Source organism: Triticum urartu, chromosome 7A, assembly GCF_056163025.1.
Source record: "Triticum urartu cultivar PI428250 chromosome 7A, HENAU_Tu73, whole genome shotgun sequence".
NCBI classification, from domain to species: domain Eukaryota; kingdom Viridiplantae; phylum Streptophyta; class Magnoliopsida; order Poales; family Poaceae; genus Triticum; species Triticum urartu.
The window spans coordinates 7585713-7598197 of record NC_141879.1 but is presented as its reverse complement, the minus strand read 5'-3'; the positions used below and the strand labels follow the sequence as shown (position 1 = coordinate 7598197).

The 12485-nt window shown below is 48.3% G+C and overlaps 2 protein-coding genes across 2 annotated transcripts; both read left to right on the top strand.

Annotated features, from left to right (window-relative positions):
- The first annotated feature begins 4759 nt into the window (after positions 1 to 4759).
- Positions 4760 to 12388, top strand: LOC147956807 (uncharacterized). Its single transcript, XM_087531458.1, has 2 exons — positions 4760 to 5155; positions 12230 to 12388. Exons 1-2 carry the CDS (start codon positions 4760 to 4762, stop codon positions 12386 to 12388), a joined length of 555 nt encoding a protein of 184 aa, XP_087387584.1.
- Positions 5572 to 7689, top strand: LOC147956808 (uncharacterized). Its single transcript, XM_087536779.1, has one exon. It carries the CDS (start codon positions 5572 to 5574, stop codon positions 7687 to 7689), a length of 2118 nt encoding a protein of 705 aa, XP_087392905.1.
- Positions 12389 to 12485: the final 97 nt, after the last annotated feature.

The window sequence follows — 12485 nt, the reverse complement described above, 5'->3', positions numbered from 1 at the left end:
CTCCAAAATTTCTATGAAATCCTTTGAACTGAAGAGAGACATTAATTTAGGTCTCTTGTATGTGATGCTTCTCTTCTATGGCTGTCTTGTGACTTCCTCTATCCTGGGGCATTCCAGCGGGTGCATCCAACCTGGGACCACCCCCATGCTAGGGCCGCTGCTCCTCAGGTGACTGCACATCCCGGTACACCGCCGGAGGCATTCACATAGAGTCATATTTTTTTTCTAGTATCGAGTTGTAAGTAAATAAAAGTGTGATGATCTTCATTATTAGAGCATTGTCCCATGTGAGGAAAAAAAGAGAAAGACCAAATAAAAAAAGAAGGCCACAAAAAAAGAGAAAAAAAATGAGAGAAAAAGAGAGAAGGGACAATGTTACTATCCTTTTTGCCACACTTGTGCTTCAAAGTAGCACCATGATCTTCATGATAGAGAGTCTCCTATGATGTCACTTTCATATACTAGTGATAATTTTTCATTATAGAACTTGGCTTGTATATTCCAACGATGGGCTTCCTCAAAACGCCCTATGTCTTCATGAGCAAGCAAGTTGGATGCACACCCACTTAGTTTTTTTTTGAGTTTTCATAAACTTATAGCTCTAGTGCATCCGTTGTATATTAATGGACGTCTCCATAGCCCATTGATATGCCTAGTTGATGTGAGACTATCTCCTTCTTTTTGTCTTCTCCACAACCACCATCTATTCCACCTATAGTGCTATGTCCATGGTTCACTCTCATGTATTGCGTGAAAGTTGAAAAGTTTTGAGAACATGAAAATATGAAACAATTGCTTGGCTTGTCATCGGGGTTATGCATGATTTGAATATTTTGTGTGATGAAGATGGAGCATAGCCAGACTATTTGATTTTGTAGGGATAAGCTTTCTTTGGCCATGTTATCTTGAGAAGATATAATTATTTGTTAGTATGCTTGAAGTATTATTGTTTTATGTCAATATTAAACTTTTGTTTTGAATCTTACGAATCTGAACATTCATGGCACAATAAAGAGAATTACATGGATAAATATGTTAGGTAGCATTCCACATCAAAAATTCTGTTCTTATCATTTAGCTACTCGAGGACGAGCAGGAATTAAGCTTGGGGATGCTTGATACGTCTCCAACGTATCTATAATTTTTGATTGTTCCATGCTATTATATTATCTGTTTTGGATGTTTTATATGCATTAATATGCTATTTTATATGATTTTTGGGACTAACCTATTAACCTAGAGCACAGTGTCAGTTTTTTTCCTTGTTTTAGAGTTTCACAGAAAAGAAATACCAAACGGAGTCCAAACAGAATAAAACCTTTGGGATGATTTTTCTTGTACCAGAAGACACCTAGGAGACTTGGAGTGCAAGTCAGAAGAGCCACGAGGCGGCCACAAGGGTGGAGGGCGCGCCCCCGACCTTGTGGGCCCCTCGGTGACCCCCTGACCTAGATCTTCCTCCTATATATTCTCAAATACCCAAAAAAAACTTCCAGGGGAGCCACGAAACCACTTTTCCACCGCCGCAACCTTCTGTACCCGTGAGATCCCATCTTGGGGCCTTTTCCAGCATCCTGCCGGAGGGGGATTCGATCACGGAGGGCTTCTATATCAACACCATTGCCTCTCTGATGAAGCGTGAGTAGTTTCCCTCAGACCTACGGGTCCATACCTAGTAGCTAGATGACTTCTTCTCTCTCTTTGATTCTCAATACAAAGTTCTCCTCGATGCTCTTGGAGATCTATTCGATGTAATACTCTTTTGCGGTGTGTTTACCGAGATCTGATGAATTGTGGATTTATGATTAGCTTATCTATGAATATTATTTGAATCTCCTCTGAATTCATTTATGCATAATTTGATATCTTTGCAAGTCTCTTCGAACTATCGATTTGGTTTGGCCAACTAGATTGGTTTTTCTTGCAATGGGAAAAGTGCTTAGCTTTGGGTTCAATCTTGCGGTGCTCGATCCTAGTGACAGAAGAGGAACCAACACGTATTTTATTGTTGACATCGAGGATAAAAAGATAGGGTTTCATCATATTGTTTGAGTTAATTCCTCTACATCATGTTATCTTGCTTAAGGCGTTACTCCGTTCTTTATGAACTTAATACTCTAGATGCATGCTGGATAACGGTCGATGTGTGGAGTAATAGTATTAAATGCAGAATCGTTTCGGTCTACTTGACACGGACGTGATGCCTATATTCATGATCATTGCCTTAGATATCGTCATAACTTTGCGCTTTTCTTTCAATTGCTCGGCAGTAATTTGTTCACCTACCGTAATAATTTCTATCTTGAGAGAAGCCTCTAGTGAAACCTATAGCCCCCGGGTCTATTTTCCATCATATAAATTTCCGATCTATAATTTTAGTTTCCAATTTACTTTCTTTGCAATCTTTTATTTTTCATTCCATAAACCAAAAATACCAAAAACATTACTTTACTGTTTATCCATCTCTATCAGATCTCACATTGTAAATAACCGTGAAGGGATTGACAACCCCTTTATCGCGTTGGGTGCAAGTTGGTGTTTGTTTGTGCAGGTATTCGGTGGCTTGCGCGTTGTCTCCTACTGGATTGATACCTTGGTTCTCAAAACTAAGGGAAATACTTACTCTACTTTGCTACATCACCCTTCCTCTTCAAGGGAAAAACCAACGCAAACTCAAGAGGTAGTAGTTGTCGGTGTTCCCTGAGGGTCTTCAACCTGTATGATCTGCATCCACAAGCAGAGACGATGGAGCTAGCAGCAACATGTGGAGCTGTCGTCTGATACAGATCAGCCATCGATTGCCACTTGTGATGATGGTGCGGGACCTTCGGAATGCCCCTAGGTCGGATTTTGGTGGTACCGAGTCCTTCCTCCCCGTAAAAGACTTCATCGGATGGTGGACGAGAGACTCTCGTCAGTCTACTCGTGCGGGCATGGCCATCCCTCGCCACAATGACCGTGCGCATATGCAGCTACTGGGATCGAGGAAAGTGAAGGAGACAACATAGGAGGTCTTCGATTGGGTGGTACTTCTCTAGTACCTAGTCTTGAGCTCCGGGGTGAAAAACCTAGGTCTGACCCTAGTTGGTCATACCTGGTAATGGCGGCGTTATTTGCGTCATTACCATGATGAATGCATTGCTCAAACTTTGCTTGGATTTGATCTTCAAGGTGAAAACTCATGATCTGGCCTCGATTGTTGGATCAGGTGATGACGACGCTTGAATGTTGTTTTCTTCCTGGAGGCATCGTTTTTGGAGAGCCTTTCTCATAGTCCTTGTATTGTCGAGAGATGGTTGGCGCTGATGTATGGTCACCGTTTTATATCGTCAATCGTTGTTTTCATTGCTTCAGTTTTTTTCCTTCCTCCATGTAGGGCATAGCTTTGGTCTTGTATGACTTTGCTATTTGCCGGTGTGATCATTTGTGTCTGTGTATTGTAGTGACTGTGTGCATCTTAATCATGCAGAGTCTAGGTGTGTACTCTTTGAGATTGTATCCCTCGATGCTACACTATGAGTCAATAAAAAAGCGTCCTTTATCAAAAAAGGGTCTCTTGTATGTGCGAGTCCATAATGAAACATCGTTCTACTTGAGGAAAGAAATATGATGAATCATGTCCAATTGTTGGTCTAATGTACTCTGCGATAATTTCTTTGTAGCAGTACACATTTGTATGTACAATTTAAAATTTTTAGGTCTTTTTAAGGTATCGAAATATTGTATTCGATTGGTTTTCTAGAAACCCCAAGTATTGTATTTGATTGGTTTTCTAAAAACCCCGTTTCGCTTTCATCCTTTCCCAACCGGACGCATGTATTTTTTTGATAAAGGACATTTCATTGAATTGATTTATCAAGGTGAACCGAACGCATGTATGGTGGGCCAGCAGTCCAGAGGAAAGCGACGAACCAGCTAAAACTGCCTTCTGAGTGAAGTGGAAAGCCCAGTCTGATGCTGAGCTCAAGAGCTCCGTTGATTCTGTGCCGCGACTCTCTCTACATTGTTAATGCTATCTGTTGATCTATCGGCATTATTGTAATACTGCAATAATTGGATCACTGAATCTTTCCGGTTTGATTCGGGTCGGTGGCCGTCGCCGTTTTAATTTAAAACAAAAGGATCTCCCTTTCTGGTTTGCATATTCTAAAAGAACAAAAGTAGCAGAAAACAAGGACATGTGATCTTATTATTTTTAAAATGTGATTCACCCTAGCAACTTGATTTTTTTTGAATTTGTTTATTCTCTGAAATCTTGGTCGGCCTGGTGATCATCTTCACTCGAGGGCCCCGGGAAGATATTCCCAAGGCCGACATGTGATGCGTCATGTTCAATAGTTATCTTTACAATTTAAATTTCTCCCTGCTTACCAAGGTGGACAAAAACAATCTCCGAGTGACGTACGCTTAATGTAACTCTCGGTAAATGCATCGTTGAGTGATGTTTGCCGAGTGCTCGATAAACACTGGGGTTCAATAAATCCGGAGGGATGTGTGATGGCAGGGCAAAATGCACGCATGCTGTCCCATTCGCACCCTGACAAGCCATGCACTATTAACCACCGTCGATCATGTAGCTATCGCCCATGTATTTAGTCCATGTAACCTCAGTCGTACCTAGGGCCATCACACATCGAGTCATGGAGCCCTCGTCACACTGTCTTCTTCTGCGAGCCATAAATGTAGTAGCACTGTGAGTAATAACATCTCTAAAACTTGTACCGTGGGAGATTCCGACGTCCACCCCCGCCCAACTTGGATGGCTGGGGCGACTCCCCGGGTGACTCCTAGGGCGAATCCCCGGGGGACCGCGGAGGCCGCCGCCGCGCTGTGTCCCTCCGCGGCGGCTGCGCGGGCAGGCATCGGGGGCCGTTTTTGGGCTCTGTTGGAGGCGGACGACGAGGATGACGCCGGAGACAACGAAGGCTCAGAAGGTTCGCCGCACTCGCCTACACCTTCGGATTTGATATGCGATCTTTTTCATGCAGGATATGATGAAGATGATGTGGCCAAGACCGTAGACATGGTAGTGCCGGTGGAGGATCCGGCGCGGGTGGGGCTTCATCCGGACGAGAGGAAGGAGCTGGTGCGACTTGTCGTTCATCGGAGGAATGCGGCATCGGCGGTCAGGCCATGGAAGGCCCCTTTACCTAAGGTTCGCCTTCCAAATCTTACTCTTTTCGACAAGATTAGGCCGGATTCATGGATTACTGTTAAGAAACGAAAGAACGGGAATCAGAGGGGCGAGCGTCCTCCGCCGGCGGCGGCCATGGCGTCCGCAGGGCTCTCCCAGATCGCTGAGATGCGATCGGCTCGTTTGAATTACTTGGTGGGCTGCGATGGGCCGACTTTGTGTCGGTCGGAGATGGGCCTGGGACGGCTGGGTATGTGGCCCAGGCTGGACCGGTCCCGAATCTCTCACGTAGCGATACTCCATGCATGCACGCAGCGATCGCTCTTTCCTCCGCTACCGCGCCGTCGGCTGCTATCGCTAGGGCTCCTAGGCGCGGGACTCCGGGCTTCCCACTGTGCGGTGCGGGTCGGGCGAAGAGGATCCCACCTCTCCAGGGTATGGCTGGCCGCGGGACGGCAGCGCCGCCGGCCAAAACAACCACGGCGGCGGCCCCTTCAGGTCGGGATGGGGCTGCGCCGCTGACGACTGGGGCTGCGGCGGCTCCTTCACGTCGGGATGGGGCTGCGACGCTGAGTGCTAAGGCCGCCGGACGTGGGGCACCAGTGCCCGCAGGCCAGAGGCAGCCGGCGGGTGATGGCGCGGCGCCGGCCTTCTCTGGTCGCGGCGTTGGTACCCAGCGGCCAGGGTATGTGCAGCAGCTGCCTTCGGCCGGTCGGGGTGGGCCGCGACCTTCGGCACCAGGCGCGGTTGCCATGCAAACGGCTGTGGGTCGGGGCGGGACTCGGCCCCCAGCACCCGGCGTGGCGCTCATTGTGCAGCCGGCTGCGGGTCGGGGCGGGACTCGGCCTTCGGCGCCGGGCGCGGCAGCACCGGTTCGGGGTAGTGCTTCAGGAGCTACGCCAACTATCGGCAACCAGCCTCGTGCCAAGCCTCCGCCGCACTATGTCGCGCGGCCCGCGCAAGATCGGTCGGGATCGGTGCAAACGAGACAGAGTCCCAACACTACAGAGTCCTTTGATCCACCCCGAGGTCAGTGGGGGGATGATGGTTCTGATGCGTATGGAGTTGGACAGCATCGTGGGTCTTCATCCACGGGTGGTGGCCGTGGCTATGCCTGGCAGAGTGACGGGTCGGCTGAGAGACCTTTTCTCGGCCCGACAGGAGGTTTCGTCGAGGGGGCTTCCGGCCCGGATCACCGTCAGAGAGGAGGCTTTCGTGGCCATCGTGGTGGTCGGGGTGGGGGCCGTGGGAGATTCCGACGTCCACCCCCGCCCAAGGCAGTTGATCCCGAGGCGTCCACAGCGGAGGTTGACCATACGCCCACCGAGTCCCAGGCGATGGAGGTGACGAACGCCATGGTTACGGTCGAGGTTCCTGAGGCTGGGATGGCAGACGAGGCTACTGAAAGGGCGTCTAAATATGCACGAAAGAAGGAACGGATGCTTTGTTACCGCTGCGGTGAGAAGGGTCACTTCATTGCTGAATGTGTGGCTCAGTTGTGCGAGACGTGTGGCAAGACTGTACATGACTCCGGGGAGTGCCCGTTGATGCGTGACCTGCCTCCGACGCTGAACATTTATGGAGTCTATTGTGCTGAGCTCATGTTTTTTGAGTCCCCGGTGGCGAGAGAGGTCCCGGAGGATACCCTGAGCTTGACTGCCGGGATTGTGAAGGCAACCCAGGGCGAGGTGACTGAGGCACAGATTGTGAGGAGGCTTCAGGAGTTGGCTCCCGGGGATTTTCGATGGGAATTGGTGCTTATCGAGGACAGGTCTTTTAAGGTTGAGTTCCCATCTGTGGAGGATTTGCAGCGATTGTTGAGCTTTGTCTTGTGTCGGGTTCCCGGTACTACGTGTATCCTAGAGTTCCATGAGTGGAAGCAAGTTGAGCCTAAGGGGAAGCCGCTGACGCAGGTCTGGTTGAGATTTACAGGGGCTCCTTCTAAGCCTCTGCAGGACGCTCGAGTGGTAGCTAGTATGGGTATCATGGTGGGGAAGACGGAAAAAGTGGATATGGCTTTCACACGTGCCCATGGGGTGGCCCGGATATTAGTGAGTGTTCTGGATATTGAGTTCGTACCCGATAAGGTTAACTGGACTTACAGGGGAGTGGTGTTCCCACTAGATATCGAGTTTGAGGACACGGATTTATTTGATGATCCGGTTAATGGTAACGATGTTGACATGCAAGACAGTGATGGCAATGCCGGGGCCAAGGGGGCACCGTCTGATGAGCACATGCGTGAGGGGTCTAATGGTTCTTCTCAGGTGCCCGGGGATGGGACCGGGATTGAGCATGCAGTGCCCCCAACGGTGCCTATGACTACTCTGCGTTTTGGGTCTTTTGAGCCAGCTTCGGCACCTCCCAGACTATGGAGTGACCGGGTAGATTCTGAGGATTCTCTGGAGCATACGCTCCTCGTGCCGGCCAGGTCAATGGTCGGAGCTTTGGAGAGGAGCCCAGAGGGAGCTCCTCATGGCCAGATCAATGTGGACGCGACTCCGGTGTCGGCGGATTCGGGCAAGGTGGGTCATGGGGGAGGAACTTCGGGGTAGGTGGCCTCGCCTCCTTCCCACCCCACCTCGCTCTTGGCGGCGTCGGTCACGCCGGCCCGTGTGGGTCGGCCGGCACGAGGGGCGAGAGCCCAAGGCAGGCGGCCTCGGCTCCTGCTTCCCCGACGGTGGCGGTAACCATCGCGGCAGCAGCACTGGGGGGGTGCTGGGGCAGGAGGCCTTGGCTCCCCCTTCGCCCTCGACGATCACGAGGACCGTCTCTCCCTCGCCGCTGGCTCATACGTCTGAGCCGGCGGCCGAGGTCGGAGGAGGGCGCGGGCAGGCGGCCCCCGTCATCACCTCTTCGCTCCTACCCATGACCAGGGTCCCTAGAGTGGGACTCCCGTCTAAGGGGATCGGGAGCCCACAGATGCCTTCTATGGTAACCCCGGTAGAGCCTGTGAGGGACTCTGTGCCAGGTGTTACTAGGGAGGAGGTTGTTGCGTTTGGCGGGATCCCGGACCCCATTGCCGAGGGGAGACGGATGAGTGCTCGCATCCTCGACATACCCGAGGTAGATGATATGCAGCAGCGGTGCGCTATGAGGGCGGCCAAGCTTCAGGAGGCTGCTTTGTCTTCTGGTATGTCCGTCAACCTATCTAATTCCTTATTGCATTTTTCTAATGAGGAGATTATAAATAATGCAAACCAATTAGGAGTTTCACTAGGGGCTACGGATAGTGAGATTTCCAATTCGGTGAATGATTTATTAGATTTGGAGGCGAAACGCGCCTTAGAGACTATTCGTAACCTTGCAGCCGTTAATCCTATGAAGGATGATGAGATTGATGCGTTAGGGGTCAGAGTGCTAGGTAATCTATGTGCGGATTTAGCACCACCCAATCATGACTCTGACGATGATGATATACCCCTAGAGATTGATGATGGTAATATCTATGAACCCGGTGATGAGGACCGGGCGACAGCACCTAGTAAACCTAAGCGTAAGTGGAATCGGAAAATATATCCCGCTTCCGCAGTTCGTAGGAGTGCTAGGATTCGTACCACTAAAAAATTCCATGATGAATTATGAGAGGAATTTTTTGGAATAGCAGAGGTCTGAAGGACTTGGCTAAAAGAAGATTCCTTGCTGAGGCAGCTTTAGAGCAGAGGTTAGATTTTGTTGCTCTATCGGAGACGGGTAGAGATAACTTTGCACCCCAGTTTCTCTCTTCTTGGTGGGTGGTATTGATTTTGATTGGCATTGCCTTCCTCCGCGAGGAAGGTCGGGTGGCATCTTACTAGGTGTGAGATGCGATTCGCTTGAAGTCCGAAGTGTAGTAATGGGAGACTTCGCGGTGAAGTTTCGAGTCAGGTCCAGGATAGATGGTTTTAACTGGGCTTTGGTGGCGGTGTATGGTGCCGCACAGCCCGAGCTTAAAGCGGAGTTCCTGGCGGACCTGGTTCGTATCTGTGGGTCAGAACAGCTTCCAATTCTAGTTGGGGGTGATTTCAATATCATCAGGAGGAGAGAGGAGAAGAACAATGATAATTTTGACGGTAGATGGTCGTTCATGTTTAATACTATTATTGAAAGCTTGGATCTGAGAGAGATAGAGCTTTCGGGTAGAAAGTTCACTTGGGCTAATGCTATGCCACACCCAACCTATGAAAAACTTGATCGAGTGCTTGCGAGCGTGGAGTGGGAACAAAAGTTCCCTCTGGTGACGGTGCAAGCTCTTTCAAGGGGCATATCTGATCATACCCCATTGTTCGTGGACTCAGGTGAGCCGAACCATGTGGGTAACAAGAATACCTTCTCCTTCGAGATGTCATGGTTTGAACGTGAGGGGTTCTTGGATTTGATTGCTCGGGAGTGGGATAGAGGTCTTGGGGGCAACACTGCGTTAGAGCGTTGGCAGAATAAAATTAGGCACCTAAGGAGTTTCTTACGGGGATGGTCTAAGAACCTCAGTGGTGTGTACAAGATGGAGAAGGATAGACTCCTTGCTCTTATACAGGCCCTGGACATACAGGCCGAATCCAATATTCTAACGCCAACTCAGCTTCAGGCTAAAAATGAAGCGGAGACGAGGTTGAAAGCACTGCTCCGTGAAGAAGAATTGAAGTGGGCTTTGCGTGCTAAAGTCTGCAAAGTAGTCCAAGGGGACGCGAATACTCAGTTCTTCCATTTGATAGCCAATGGCAAGCACAGAAAGAAACGTATCTTTCAGCTTGAGCAAGACGAGGGTACCATTTTAGGCCAGGACAACCTAAAAACATATATTACCGACTATTATAAGCAGTTGTTTGGACCTTCGAAGGATAATTGTGTGTCCCTCGATGAGTCCAGGACTGAGGATGTGCCTCAGCTATCGGATGCCGATAATGATATTCTGGCTGCCCGTTCTCGGAGAAGGAGGTGTTTGATGCTATTACACAGATGAAAAACAATAAGGCTCCCGGACCCGATGGATTCCCGGCAGAGTTTTATAAAAAGTGCTGGCACATTATTAAGGGGGATTTACTACCTATGTTCCATGATCTGTTTTCTAGCCAGCTTCAATTATTTCACTTGAATTTTGGGACTATCACACCGCTTCCCAAGAAGACAGATGCGGTGAGAATTGAGCAATTCAGGCCGATCTGTCTCCTCAATGTTAGTTTCAAAATTTTCACCAAGGTCGGGACAAACAGACTCACACAGATTGCGCATACTGTGGTGCAACAGTCTCAAACTGCTTTCATGCCGGATAGGAATATCCTTGAAGGGGTGGTCGTCCTGCATGAAACACTCCACGAAGTCCATTCCAAAAAATTAGATGGAGTAATTTTTAAGGTGGATTTCGAGAAAGCGTATGATAAGGTCAAATGGCCATTTCTCCAACAGTCATTGCGTATGAAAGGATTTGATGAAGCCTGGCGCCGACAGGTTGAATCATTTACGCAAAAAGGTAGTGTGGGAATTAAAGTTAATGATGACATAGGTCATTACTTCCAGACACATAAAGGCCTACGACAAGGAGATCCGATGTCCCCTATCTTGTTTAACATAGTGGTGGATATGTTAGCAATTTTGATAGGAAGGGCTAAGGAAAATGGGCAAGTAGGTGGATTGATACCTCATCTAATTGATGGAGGTGTATCCATCCTTCAGTACGCTGATGATACAATCATCTTTATGGAGCATGACTTGGCCAAGGCGAGAAATATGAAGTTGGTGTTATGCCTATTTGAACAATTGACTGGGTTAAAGATTAACTTTCATAAGAGCGAGCTGTTCTGCTTTGGTAGGGCCAAAGATGAACAGGAGGCTTATAGGCAATTGTTTGGGTGTGAGTTGGGTGAGTTACCCTTCTCTTACGTGGGGCTTCCAATCCACCATCGTAGGCTGACTAACAGAGAGTGGAAGTGTATTGAGGATCGGTTCGAGAAAAAATTGAGTTGTTGGAAGGGTAAACTCATGTCATACGGAGGCCGATTAATCCTAATTAACTCGGTGCTCACGAGTATGCCAATGTTTCTCCTATCATTCTTTGAGATCCCAGTTGGTGTTAGGAAGAGACTGGACTTCTATCGATCGCGTTTCTTTTGGCAGGGTGATGAGCTTAAAAGAAAATATCGGCTTACTAAATGGGATATCATCTGCAGACCGAAAGACCAAGGGGGACTAGGTATTGAGAATCTAGAGGTCAAGAATAAATGCCTTCTTAGCAAGTGGCTGTGGAAGCTATCAATGGAGAATGATGCGATGTGGGCTCAAATCCTACGCAGCAAGTACCTCCAGACGAAAACTTTGTCCCAGGTTACTGTCAGGCCGACCGACTCGCCTTTCTGGAAAGGCTTGATGAAAGTCAAACAGGCGTTGTTTAATAGGACGAAGTTTGTCATTGGAAACGGCACGAGTACACGTTTCTGGGAGGATACTTGGCTTGGCGAGACACCCTTGGCCATCCAATATCCGTCTTTATACCGTATTGCTCAACGACATGAGGTGTTCGTTGCATCGGTCGTTCAATCTAGCCCCCTTAATATTCAGTTCCGACGAACACTAACGGGCAATCGTTGGGAAGAATGGCTCCATCTAGTCAGGAGACTGATGGAAGTCCAACTTTCACAACAACCCGATGAATTACGCTGGAAACTGACCAAGTCTGGAGTATTTACGGTTAAATCAATGTATATTGATGTTATTAATTCAAACTCCATTCCTACTTCCAAGCATGTTTGGGATGTCAAAGTTCCTTTGAAAATTAAAGTGTTTATGTGGTTTGTCCATAAACAAGTTATTTTAACTAAGGATAACCTCATTAAACGTAATTGGACAGGACCTACTAGGTGTAGTTTCTGTCATCGGGATGAAACTATCAAACATCTCTTTTTTGATTGCCCGTTAGCCAAGGTTCTTTGGCAGACGGTCCACATTGCTTTTAGTATCAATCCACCGAATTCTGTTTGTGCGTTATTTGGGACCTGGCTTAATGGGATTGAGCCTAACTTAGCGAGACATATTCGGGTTGGAGTTTGTGCTTTGCTGTGGACTATCTGGAATTGCAGAAATGATTTGGTTTTTAACAGAATATCATGTATACATTTTTTGCAGGTCATATTCCGTACTACGGCACTGATCCGTTCATGGTCGCTACTCACCCAGACGGAGGCCAGGAAGCATTTGGTTACTGGGTCTTTCCGCTGGGAGACGGTAGCTCGAGATATATTCAACTGGTTTGGATGGCGGTCATGTAATAGAATAGGCATTTAGATTTCCTATCTATTTTTTAGCCAGCCGATTATGGCGTTTTTCCTCGGCTCTGTGTGAGCTGTTTATGCTTTTTTTGTGGAGACCTTTGAAACCATGT